A 12868-nucleotide genomic window follows, 5' to 3' on the forward strand; every position below is an offset into this window, starting at 1 on the left:
CCTGGCTGCCCTCACCAGGCAGGCCCTGGGCATAGCAAGTATCTCTGAAGGGTCGTTTCTGAGAGCATCTTACTGCAATATCTAATTGCTAGTGGAAATACTTGCAATCAAACAAATTCCCCATAATCCTAATGCAATTAAAAATTTTATTATAAGTTTTGCAGTTGCTATAGTGGCACCATGATGCTCAGTGGCACTGTGGCAATGTTCAATGTCTGTGGGGTTTCCCCAACATGTGTCCTTAAGCCACAATCATGGCACTGAATCCCAACAATGTGGCCACTGTTCCTCAAATCGGACTAGAGAGAAGCCCCACCCAGAAGGCACAGAGGCAGCCCACTGTCATCTGCTATCACGGCCTTTGGTTTTCTGTGCTGGGGAGGCTGTGGTTTGTGATGACGGTGAGAAGGACAGGGACAAAGGATGTACATCCATTTGTTCCATGAGCCTTGCCTGGATGCTGGGACCCAAGAGGAGCTGATACCCAGCCTTTCAAAGGTGCCACAGGTTGGCCTCTTGGGAGTGGCTGGAATCTGGCTTCTGTGGCAGATGACTGGCCAGGGCTCAGGGACATACTTGAGTATATCCAGCAGTCACACCCCAGCTCCCAAAGCATGTTCCCTGAGCTGTGATCTGGGAGAGCGGGTGCCTACCCTCGTGGGTATTGGGGAGGATAAATGAGAAAATGCAAGTGATGTGCTTAGCACAGTGGTTGGCACCCAAATAGTAAATGCTTACTAAGTATCAGTGGCACAGCTTTTAAAAGGGGGCGTAACAGCAGATGAACAGGATTATGATATACTGTGCAGAAAGTGCCTGACACAGATTGAGGGCCCAGGAAGTGAGGTCACGGTGCCTGACGTGTCCTGGGTGCTGTGCCCTCCAGCCCTCCCTACTATGGACTTGGGGGCACCAGACTCTCAAAATAAAGATCTGATTAAAACATAGTATAAAACTGCAGCATTTAAAGCAGTATGATATTGGTGTAAGACCAGAGAGATAAGGAAAAGTAAATAGAAAGCTCAGAAACAGATCTAAATATTTTTAAAAATTAGTGTATGATAAAAGCGGCATCTCCAATTAGAGGGAAAAGGGCAGATTACTCAATAGATAGTCAGGAACAATGGGGAACCATAGAAGAAGAACTAAGTAAGATCACACAATAGCTGAAAGTAACTTCCAAAAAGATAAAAATTTTAGATGTTAAAAAAAGTAGAAACATGTAATTATCAAATAATACCACAGAGAAATTTTGTATAATCTTGGAGTGGGAAGGACTTCTGACACAAAAGCCAGGAGCCATAAAAAGAGACGACATATTCATATCCTTAAGAAGAAAAAAATTCCTGTGGTAAAACTACAACCAGCAAAGTCAAAGGATGAGCGACAAACTAGGAAGAATTATTTCCAGTTCGTCAGCCCACAGGCCAATTTTCCAGATCTATAAAGAGCTCCTGCAAAGGAATAAGCCAACAGCAAATCCTGTAGCAAAAAGGGCAAAAAATAGGAAGAGACAGTTTATAGAAAAGAAAATGCAAATGACTCAAGCACTTGAAAGATGCTGACTCTAACTCCTCCTCAGGGAGATGCAAATCAAAACTGCACGGAGGGACTATTTTCCCCCAGGGGGTCGGCACAAGTCGAGAAATCCTCCAACTCTTGCTGGACCAGGGTGACTGTATAAACACAATCACAGATGCCCCAGGGAGCATGAACTGGTGGCACTTGGCAACGAGGCAATTTGACAAGAACTATCACAATTACAAAAGTGCACACTCAACCCAGAATTCCCCACCTAGGTCACTGCTACCTGTCCTGGCAATGAAGTAAAAGCAACCAGGATGCCATCAGGCCCATCAGCAGGGGGCTGGTTAGAGAGATCCCGCAGGACCCCGGGTCAGACCCGCGGACAGGCACAGGGGCTGGACACCCACGGGAAGCTCTCAGTGCATTGAGGGGAAGGAGCTCCAAGAGGTTTCTGAATGTGCAAAATGGAGGGTATGGTAGACTTGTGTGTAAATAAAAGGAAAAAAGGAAGAGTCTATGTATATTTGTACATACTTAAAATGCTCTGAAAAAGTAGTAGGAAGATTTACATTGTGTACTTTTTTGTACCTTTCTAATTTTGAACTATGTCAGTGTATTAGATGGTCAAAACTTGGTTAAAACAAGAAAAGGATGAAGATTACTTAGAATATTCTAATCAAATGATAGAATCTTGGAAACAGAATAGGAAAGTGTTGAGCCCCAGGGAGCTACCTCTCTCCTGGGCAGTGGGTCCAGGTATGCATCAGCTCTGCCTGGAAGGACCTTCCTTGGGCTGAGCTCTCGTCGGGGGTGGGGGGCAGAGGGGAGAGGAAGGCTGGGCTGGCACCCAAAGCTGGCCCTGGTGCAGATGAAGGGATCTGAGTCCCCTCCAGGAGAAGGCTCCCTGCAGTCATCTGCCACCCCTGCTGGCTCAGAACCTCAGGAAGCCTCTCCACCAGAATCAAGCAGGTGTGACCTGCTGAGAACCAGGCATGACCTAGAGGTGGTGACCGCCGGGTGTGCCAGCCCCACCCAGGTGCCATCTGGTGCCGATCTTTCAAGTGTCAGCTTTGCAGCTGGGAGAAAAGAGTGCTTCCCAGAGGGAACTTCACAAGCCCAGAGGAGACCTCCGGTTAGAGTGACAGCAGGAGGAAGTGGGACACCTGGGCCGCAGCCACCCGGTCTGACTCCCCAGCTCCTGATCTCAAAGGCCCCGCGGATGCCCACAGGCCCTCCCGCTACACAGCCTGCCTCAAGCGCACCATGTCTCTTCCAGCGCACCATGTCTCTTCCAGTTCTGGCTCAACGTCCATCTTCCAGCTGGCAGGAAGCCCCTCCCCTCAGAGTCACTCCAGACCCACCTCATGGGCTCTTGGCTATTTCTAGACATGTCTGCTCCTTGCTGAATGGCATGCCCAGTCAGAGCCAGGCTCTGGGAAAAAAGAGATGGCCTAGCCCTCCCTCCAGGGCCTGAAACAGAAGGGCTCTGCTTTGGTCAGTTTTGCACCACAACTGTGTCACTGGGGCCCCAAGAAGCACAGGCATCAGGCACATGTGGCACATGCTGCACCATGTGTGCACAGAACAGCAAGAGGGCTGAGGCCCTGAATCCATGAAGCCTTCTTGCTTTGGGCCCAGCCCGGAGTGGGCCATTGGGGACACAGAGGTGGGCAAAGCCAGTTCTGGTCTGTAAGAAGCTCCCAGACCAGAGCAGGTTGGGATCAGGGAGCCAGATGGAAATGGACGACACACATGCTCACGACCGTGGCAGGGGGCCCTGCAGGTGCTGGGGGAGTCCAAGCAGCCTGCGCAGGTGGCGAAGAACTAAGGAAGGGTCCACAAGACAGAGGAAGGGAGGCAAGAGAGAAGAGGTAAAGTAGAGGAGAGGTAGACATGCTGGCAGGGCCTGAGATGTCTCATGGGGCAAAAGCTGGGGGTGACTGTCCCATGGCACCAGTTGGGAGACATCAGCAGCAAGCCTTGCAGCGCCTTCATGCTAGGTGGGGCGGGTTGGGTCGTTCTGGCCCGATGGGCGTGGTGGGAAGGACTTGAAGCTGGGCATAACATGACTGGATCAGAGTTCCAGAATGAGCTCATGAGGGATGAAGAGAGGGTGGGACTTGAGGCAGAGCTGACCAGAGGGTCGAAGCTGCGACCCATGCTGGTTAACTGCACGGGCGGGCTTAGCATTCTGGATCCTCCACTTACTGAGTAGGAGACCTCAGGCAAATGACCTACCTTCTTTGTACCTCAGGTTTCCTAGCTGCGAAATGAGACGACAGTACCCACGCGATAGGGCTACTGTGAGGGTTCAGTGAGGTAATACAGGGCGGGCTGGGAGAACAGTGCTGGGCACAGAGTGAGAGCTCAGTGGTAGCTACCAGAACTGTTATAATCATGACCCAGAGGAGGGATGCTGTGTCCAGGCTCCTGTTCCTCTGCTGTGGCCTCCAGCTTCCTCTCCCCTCTCAGACCTCACGGAGGCAGCCCTTACCTTGTGCAGCCAGTGCAGGTTCATCTGCTGCCCCACGGCGATGTGACATAGTGCCAGGACCTGAAGAGGGGGCCCACAGGGCGACGGTCAGGCCCCATGTGTGACTCAAAGTTTTCCACCAATTTTCCAGACACCCTTCTTCCCACTGCTGCTCTGGGCCTGGCTCAGATCAGTCAGCACACCCTCCCAGCAGGTGGTGGGTATGCCCAGCCCAGCTCAGCCCAAGCCTGGTCTCCTTCCAAATTATTTCAGGCCTCCAGCACCTCCGCCACTGGGACTTCTCCCTCAAGAGGTCACTAGGAACTGCTGCACTTTGACTACTCAATGAATGTTTTAGGAGTTCCGGGCCCCAGGAGGCTGAGGTATATTTGCACCTTGTCCCCAAGGAGCCCCCAGTCCAACAGTGGGATTGACCTGCGTCTGAGGGAATGGAGTACTGGGAGCAGGAACCAAAGCAGGAGTTCCTGGAAGAGAAACTCTGCATCGGGTCCTCACAGCAGGATGCCTCTCACTGGGTTGCGGGGTGGGGTGGGGAAACACTCCAGGACGAGGCAAAAGCAAGGTGACCTCCCACCTTGAAGGGGCTGAGCCCCTGAGGTGCAGCAGTCCAAGAGAAGGGAAAAGCCAGCCTCCCTCCTTAGACCAGGCCAGGCCTGTCCCTCAGCCCTGCACAAGCCAGGCCTCCCTTTCCCCTGAGAGCAGGGCCAGCCGCACGTACCAGGAGGCCCGCAATGTAAGTGAAGGCGGTGGCTGTGGCCATGAGGATGGGCATGGACCAGTCACTCCAGTAGCCCATGTGGTTGTAGAGGTACCTGCAGGAGGAGAAGGGGCAGGGGTCAGACCTCCACCAGTACCCAGGATGTTCCCTCGGGCTGGCCAGGCTCAGCGAGGAGGCCCTCCCCGCTCCAAGATGAGGTTATTGTTTCCCTGATCACCAGTCAGGCTGTCGAGGGTACAGGGTGGACACCTGGCTTGCCAAGAGCATGAAGAAGGAAACAACAATTCCCGTAATTCTGCTGCCCATAGATAACCATTTCCCAAACTGGGCTGGCTTTTCTTCCAGTGGGCTCCCCCCATGCTTATATATTTGATACACAGCAAAGCCGAGACCCACTGCATGTGGTGTACTGGTCAGAGTCTGGGCTTTGGAGGGAGCTACACTCAGATTCAAGTGCCCATGCTGCCTCTTACTGGCTTGTAGGTCCCTGCAGAGGTGGCAGGCTTCACCGATTCTAAAATGCCATCCATTGTGACACTTGTCTCAATTTCAGTGTTAAAATGTGAAAATAAGGGGCCCTCAAATTGATAAAATGCCCTTCAGAGGGTTTCCTGAACATGAATGGGACGGGGGGAGGAACATGGTAAGTAATCAATTCTCTTCTTATCAACGCAGGCATTTACTGAGGTCAGTAAAAATCCTGAGGAAATGTAATTTCCAACAGCCACATGGTCTTCTATTGAATTAGTGCACCATATGTAGCCAAATTCCTACTGATGACAATATTTTCAATTTTTCGCTATTATAAATGAACACAAAGACAAAATTTTGCATGTATCTTTCTGTATTAGTAATTAGTTACTTAGGATAGACTCCTACAAATAGAATTACAGGGCTAAAGGGAATCAACTTTTTAAAGGCGCCTGTCTCCTGCCTTTGCTGACCCTCACCCTCAGATTCCAGAGGGAAATCTCCTGCCTGGAAGGTCACTGACTACACTCTTCTGCTGTATAGCTGGGGAAACTGAGGTCCAGAGAGGGGTGGGGCCTGCTCTTGGTAACTATTTTTGAAGAATGTTCTGCCTCCACTTGCCTCTCACTTGTCAGGGGGCCATCCTGGACAGCCCCTCCCTGGCTCTTGTCGTCTAGCCCTGACCACCTGGCTCTCACTCATACCCTCTCCTGAGACCTTCATGACCACAAGGGCCGGGCCAGTCTCTCCTGAACCCCAGCACTGACTTCAAGAAACCAAGGCGAGAGGCAGGTGTTCAGGCCATCCCTATGTCCCAGGCAGGCTTTCCCTCTGCAGCTTCCTGACAGGACAGGCACCTGTCCTCTGCTTGAGCTGCCAGGGACAGGGAGCTCACTCTCTGGGAAGAGTGGGATAGCTATGTGGACAGCACGATACAGTCACTGAGGCTACAGTCCCTGTCCTAGAGCTGTCTACATGTCACTGTGTGACTTTGGAAAGGCTACTTAACCACTCTGAGCCTCAGTCTCTTCAGATTGTCCTCAATATGTCCTTTATAACTGGTGGTGAGTCCTGCCCCTCTGTGGGCCTTAGGTTCCCCATCTGAGCATGATCAGGGAGGACCCGATGATCTTCCAGGGAGCCAACGGCCAATTCAGCAAAAACATCCAAGGTCTGCATTGAGGGCCAGCAATTACATGTTCCTATACCTACAACAGGGCCTCTGCTGTGGGTACCCGTGAGGATGGATCACTGACTTATGGCATTTAATAAAGGCCAGAGGCCACCTCTGGGACTCAGCTGGGGCTGAGGCTCATCTCACCAGGCTGCAGCAGGACAGTGGCATATCCTTTATTGTTCTTGTTAATAACAGTTGCAGCCGAGAGCCATGCAGGGGGAGTGGATACCCAACTGCATGAATGGAATCTCAGCAGCAGCAGCATGGAATCCATGGCCCATTAGAAGCCTGGAGCCCTAGAAGTTCCCATTTCTAACACCATGGCCTCCTTCCTGCTAGAGAAGGGGCCTCCTGGGAAACAGCCATCAGGTATAGGTAGAACTTGGAGCCCTCTCAAGTCCATCATCTCATTTCACCCTCAGGAAGACCTCATGAGGTCAGAGTTATCCCATTTATAGAGGAGGACTCTGAGGCTCAGAGAGGATCAGAGACTTGTTCACAGTCACACTGAGCTGAACTTCTGACTAAAAGAAGAGACATCACTGAATAGAGGGTAAGGAGGATGTCTGGCTTTCAAGCCCCAACTCTGCTCCCAAATGATTGTGTGAACTTGGGCCTTAGTATCTATACTTGTCAATGGAGGAATTCCCACTAGAACCCAGGGTCCCTCATCTCCTCCCTTCACTGTTTGACAAAGACAGGCAGTGGGGGATGGGGGTGGGCAGTGAGGAAGAAATAGGTGTCCTCCTATACCCAGATACACCACCCAGACTGCCCTGCCCTTGGACCTGAGGCTGGTATTCACACTGAACCTGAGCTGTCCCAGAATCAGCATCCGCCAGCCCTGCCCAAGGCCCTGCTCAGGGTTAAGAGGTCTGGGGTCTGGGGCCACTTCCTCTGCTGAGGCCTTGGTATCTCTGGGGCTCTGAGTTCTCATCTATAAAGGGGGCCAGAGGCCCCAGCACCTGCTGAGCCCTGCCCCAGCCTCCCATTCCTATTTTCCAAGACAGCAGCCCCAAGGGGGAGTTCCCTGTCCTCCCCAGCTGGCCTTAGCTCCTGCCAGGCTTTCTTTGTCTTTCCAAAGGACCCTGCCACTAAGCTACACGGAGCTGGTGGCAGAGCTCTGAGGCCAGCCTGTGAGAGAGGCTCAAACTTCAACTCCCCTCCCAGCCCCAGACCCCAGTCTTAGCCACTGGATCCCAGGGACCCAGGCCCCATCCCCTGCCCCCACTTACCAGTTGAATTCATCGTAGTCATTGCGGACTTCCCACCAAAAGTAGAGCCAAGTGAGCGTGAGGCCGAAGGTGACGGTGAGGAGCAGGAACCAGAGGCGTTCCCACTGGAGAAGCAAAGCAGGAAAGGGGTCAAGTGCAGTCAGGGGTTGGGGTTGCCCCTGCAGACCACCCACCTGAATGTGCCCACCTTTTCTCCCTCTGTAGCCAAACCTGCCAGGCAGGGTTAGTGCCCTCTTCACACTGGTAGGGACCTGAGGCTCAGAGAAGGGAAGTGACCTTCCAACATCAGAGCCTGAAGGCACAAACTTGTGGGAGCTAGGAGAGCGGGCAGGGTCCACCCCAGAGCTGGGCCCTCTCTGCTGCAGCCTGGGGCCTTTCCAGTATACATCAGTCTCTCCATTCTGGCAATGGCCCCAGGAGCAAAGGCCACATCTGCCCAGAGCCTTCCCACTGGCACGGTAACCTGCAGTGTGTGAAGATGTCACATCCCACATCTCTTTCCCTCCTCACACAGGCCTGCAATGCAGGTATTCTTCCCCACCACCGCCCCAAACACTGAGGCCCAGAGAAGCAAAGCAACGTGCCTCAGTCACACAGCAAGTTAGTGGGGGATTAAAGACAACCCCCATCCCCCAACACACACACACATACTGTGCAACTTGAGGAAATGCAGCGTTCTGTCCCCCACACCAGGCACTGGCCCCTCCAGGCTGGGCCAGGCCAGCCCTCTGTCTCCTATAGGAGTGGAAGTGGGGAGGGTGGGAGCTGCTGACCCCCGACTGCTGCTTCCCAAAGGGCTGGCTCAGGGGCCTGCAGACACTTCCGCTGGGCCCTCAGGTTTATCCCTGCTTTCATCCGTCCCCTTATCTCAGAAGCACAACAAGCTTGGACATCCTGCTCTCTGGGAAGCTGCTGAGGTCATCAAGACAAACGAACGGCCCTTGAAGGGGAAGTCAGTGCAGGAGAGAACCAAGACCACCCTCCCTTGACGGAGGGAGGGCTTGGAGCAGCGAAGCGATCTCTCCCTCACCTGGGCGCTGCTCAGGAGGCCCCTTACCAGGGTCCCTGCCACTCACCTCCACCACAGAGGACAGCCGGCCCTGGAGCTACAGTTCTAATACCAATTCACCTTCCCAATGGTTCCTTACTGCTTAGCCAAGCGGGGGCCCCCTCTGGGATGTTGCGCACCCCCACCTCTCCAGTTCCATATATCCCCACCACTGCCCTCACTCCGGAAGGGCCACCCCACTGGGTTGGGTCACCTAACACCCTTGTTAACCTTTCAGGTCAGCTCAAATGTCACCTCCTCTGTGAAGCCTTCCTGAACTTTGCCCCTGCCACCATGCTCCCTCCTTGGTGCTCCCACAGCATCAGCATCCCCGTCTTTAAACTCGTACTCTGTACATTGTGACCATATTTCCAGACGACAATCCTGTGTCCCCTTGGTTTCTGCAAGGACAGGGGCTGAGCCTGCCTCCACTCCCTCAGTATTTATGACTGGAAGAAGAGGAGGCAGAGCTCACTCACTGCCCAGGGTACCTCCATCCTGCGCTGCCAAGAGGCGCCACAGCGGAGCAGGGATGCATAGCATCTGGAGCAGGACTCCCTGTCCACCACTGACTAGTTGTATAACCTCAGGCATCGCAAGCTGATGTTAATGCTCTGTGCCTCCGTTTCCCCTCTGTGACATGAGGACAATAACAGTACTGATCCATGGGGTTGACAAGAAATTAAATGAGATAATCCAAGCCAAGTGCTCAGAACTGGCAAGCAGGCAGTGTTCTCCCAGTGCATCAATAAGCATGCTCTGCCTCTCCCCAGTATGCGGCAGGCCCGCGAACCCTGATGAGCCATGACTCTGGGCACTTCTGCAGGCCTAGCCCTGGGCAGGAGGGCTGGAGCTTGGGCGACAGAGCAGCCTCCTCCACTCGCTGTTACATGCAGAGCCAGGCGCATTGCTTAGCCCCACTTTGTACATAAACAGAGACATGAAGATGCCAATGCCCTGAAGAAACCATCTTTCCAGCAGGTGGGGAGGGTGACTTCTCAGAGACTAGGCCGCGGGTGTCTGCCCCACCCAGACACAGAGCGGCATGAGCCCCAGTTCCAGGCCCAGCGAGGCTAGGCCTTGTGCAGGAAGGAGAAACCCAGGCTAGAACCAGACAAGCCATGTGCCCTCCTGGAGCAATAGGACCCTGGCAGCCACCAGCCAGAGAATGGCTGGAACTGTCTGGTGGAGCAGAGAAGGGCCCCAGTTTAGTGCTGTCATTGGTGGCTGGGCCCTGACTCCAGAGGGGCTGGCCCACACTGGCACTCCTGAGCCAGCACCCCTTCCTACTACCTCCAGTTCTTATTTGCTCACAAATAAGAATTAATTTGCACCCATTTCCTGCAGAGTGCAGCTAGCGGGTCCCAGGCCAACTTAAACACCTGGGTCTCCCAAGACTGATCCACCTTTGGTGATGTCATGCTCCAGCTCAAGAGTCCCACTGGCCTGAGCCCTTCAGGCCGGGCTCACCTCTGCACCCCCCGCCGCCACCTCTGCCCCACACCTTCACTTGACACACCACGCACTGAGCCACCCGTTGTCCCTCAAAACAGACTTTTCCGAGCCCCGTGCCTTTGCAAGAGCCATGCCCTCCGTCTTGGCCACGGGCAGACACTCCCCCTCCCTGAGGCCTTCTTGGACCCTGCAGGAAGACTCCCAACCCTTTAGAGTCCCCATGACCCTTGCACCCACATCCATTCCAGCACACACCCTGCAGCTCTATAATGTCTCTCTACATGTTGGTCTCCCTGCTATACTAAGAGCCTTCAAAATCTGGGTGGTCTTCATACTCCCAGGGTGGGTGGGAACTTAAGATTTGATAATGAAACAGAAGGTGAGAAAATGCACCCTTTCTCCTACCCCTGAATGAGTATGCCCATGCAGGAGAGACATCACTGGGGGCTTACCACCACACCCCCACCCCACAGAGGAGCCTTGGTCTTCTGTGGACCCTGAGCTGACAGTAGTGAGTGGCCATCTGTCCAGAGACCATTCTCCCTCAGCAGGACGAGGCCACTGTGCTCTGACCGGTAGACAAGGTTCTAAGAGGGGCCTGGGTGAGGGCTGAGCATCAGTCTATGATGGGTCCTGTCGCAGGCAAGCAGCCTAGAGACTGACAGGCAGTGGGCCCAGGGGCCTGGGATAGTGCCACAGGTGTCGGGAGATGTCCTGTGATAAGGTGTGAAGTAGGACCCAGGGGCTATGCTGACAGGTGGCCAGGAAGACCACAGGTGTCAGGAGGGCCCACGGCAGACAGGTCTTATACACTAAGGTCACTGTCCTCACCTGGCTAGATCCTGAGAGTGGGGCAGGGAGAACAGGGTAGGAATGAGGGGCCACCCTGCCCTGCCTTCGGGCCCCAGCCAGTGTGACCAGGGTAGAGCTGACAGGTGAGTGAGGCACCCAGGCATGGCAGGGGTGGAAGTAGGGCCCAAGAAACAAGGAACTAGGAACCCCAGAATTAGGGATGAGCTAGGGTTGGGGGCCACCCAGCACTAACTGTCCTGGAAGCTGGAAGCCAGAGGTGCCTTGGCCACAGGGAGCCTATGGATGGGGATGAAGAGGCCGCAACACAGTGTGGAGGGAGACAGGGTCATTCTAAGAACAATCAGAGGAAAAACCTGAATGGCAGGGGCTGGAAGAGGGGGAAAGGAAAGCAGGGAGCTGGTAGGAGGAAGTGGGGGTTGGGGAGCAGCTCCACCGACAAAGAGGCTCCGAATGGGGAGTGGCACTAGCAGTCCCTGTCAGGGCGGCACGAGAGGGGCCTCAGCAGCTCCTCAAGTGACCAAGCCTGCTCCAAGGGGACGAGGGGATGAGGGCTGAGAAGCCAGAGGAGGGACGGTGGCTCCACCAGCCCTCACTCACCTCTCCCAGTCCATACAATGCCCAGGGGGTGGGAGGATACTTCTTTATGGGTCTGTAGCCCCATCCAAGAGCAAATGAAGACACTGAACCCAGAGAAGAGCCACCACGTACAGGGCTGAACACATCGTGGACCCCAACACTAGAAAGTGCCACTTACATCGTGGTTACCATGGATGTGCATGTTTGTCCTGACAATTTTCCAGCAGATGCCAGTCAGGAGTCCTGGGGAAGGGGCGTCTTTTGCTAATTTGCACAAAGGCTCAATGTAGATGAGTGGAGGTGACTCAGAGGTTGAGCAATGTCCCCGGGTGGGAGAGGAGTAGAGGTGGGAGTGAACCCAGGTATCCCAACAGGAGGTGGTCCCTACGGGCTCCTGGGGAGCCAGCCCCGCACGTCTCTCCCCAAAACCCGGCCTTGCCCTCTGGAACCAGTATGGCCACCCAGGCCCAGCTCGGCTCACTGGGATTCCTGTCTCCTCTCTCTCTGCTACCCCCTCTCCCTCCCCACCAAACCTCGCTCTCCATGGAGAAGCCCTCCCTTCCCTGATCCCTTCTGCACAGACTCTGGGGTCCCATCAGTGTCACCCTCAACCACTTTCTGTATTACAGAGTGGAAACAGCCCAGGCACGGAGGGTGTTGTTAAATGAGGTGATGTACATCAAGTGGCACACAGTAGGGGCATAATAAGAATCAATGTACAGGGCTGTGGACTTCTTCAGGACAGGGGTGCATCCTGTGGGGTGCAAGGCAGTGCTCAGGTACAGAAAAATGTGTGAAGGTAGCTGTCATGCAAGGAGGCTTCAGGGCTACCAGTGGGCAAGACCATCATCCAAGTCCAGACATACAATCAGGCTGAGCCTGGGGGCTCCATGGAACCAAGGGAAGGAGCCCCTGTGACACTCCAGCCCCTTTCCTTCAGAGCCTTGCAGCCACCTGGAGCAGGCCGGAGGTCAGGGTTCCTGAGCTGGCAGGTGCAGCAGGCCCGAGGAGGAGGCTGCGAGCAGCTGGGGAAGGAGTGGACCGGCTGTGACTCATCCCAGAGGCTGCAGGCATTCAGCCCCGCCCCCAGCCTCATCTCCTCCAATTCTTGACCGCACCTTCCAGGAAGATGAGACCCTCCATCCTTGCAGGGACCAGTGTGCCAGGTTCCCTGAAGCCCCGCTCCATGTCGCTGTCTCATGCTGATTGTCAGGTCTTCTCCTCAGCCCGTTTCATCTCTGTCCCACCCACCCCAGAGCCCACTGAATTCAGAGAAAACCAGTGGCAAGAGCTTATTAGCAGTGGGGCTCACATAGTCACAGAGCATGGCTGAAGCCACAAACCCTGGCCCTAC

At 54.3% G+C, this 12868-nt stretch overlaps 1 protein-coding gene across 1 annotated transcript in view; it reads right to left on the reverse strand.

Annotated features, from left to right (window-relative positions):
* The window catches only part of GDPD5 (glycerophosphodiester phosphodiesterase domain containing 5), an 86207-nt gene that overhangs the window by 17533 nt on the left and 55806 nt on the right, over positions 1-12868 (reverse strand). Inside the window, exons 4-6 of the mRNA XM_090265516.1 lie at positions 7623-7726; positions 4740-4833; positions 4022-4081 (exon numbers count right to left, since the gene is read on the reverse strand). Coding sequence (XP_090121642.1) covers positions 4022-4081; positions 4740-4833; positions 7623-7726 — 258 coding nt within the window. The remainder of the gene's footprint in view (positions 1-4021; positions 4082-4739; positions 4834-7622; positions 7727-12868) is intronic.

The sequence above is a fragment of the Furipterus horrens genome, unplaced genomic scaffold, assembly GCF_987537825.1.
Source record: "Furipterus horrens unplaced genomic scaffold, mFurHor1.1.pri manual_scaffold_2, whole genome shotgun sequence".
Lineage (NCBI taxonomy): Eukaryota > Metazoa > Chordata > Mammalia > Chiroptera > Furipteridae > Furipterus > Furipterus horrens.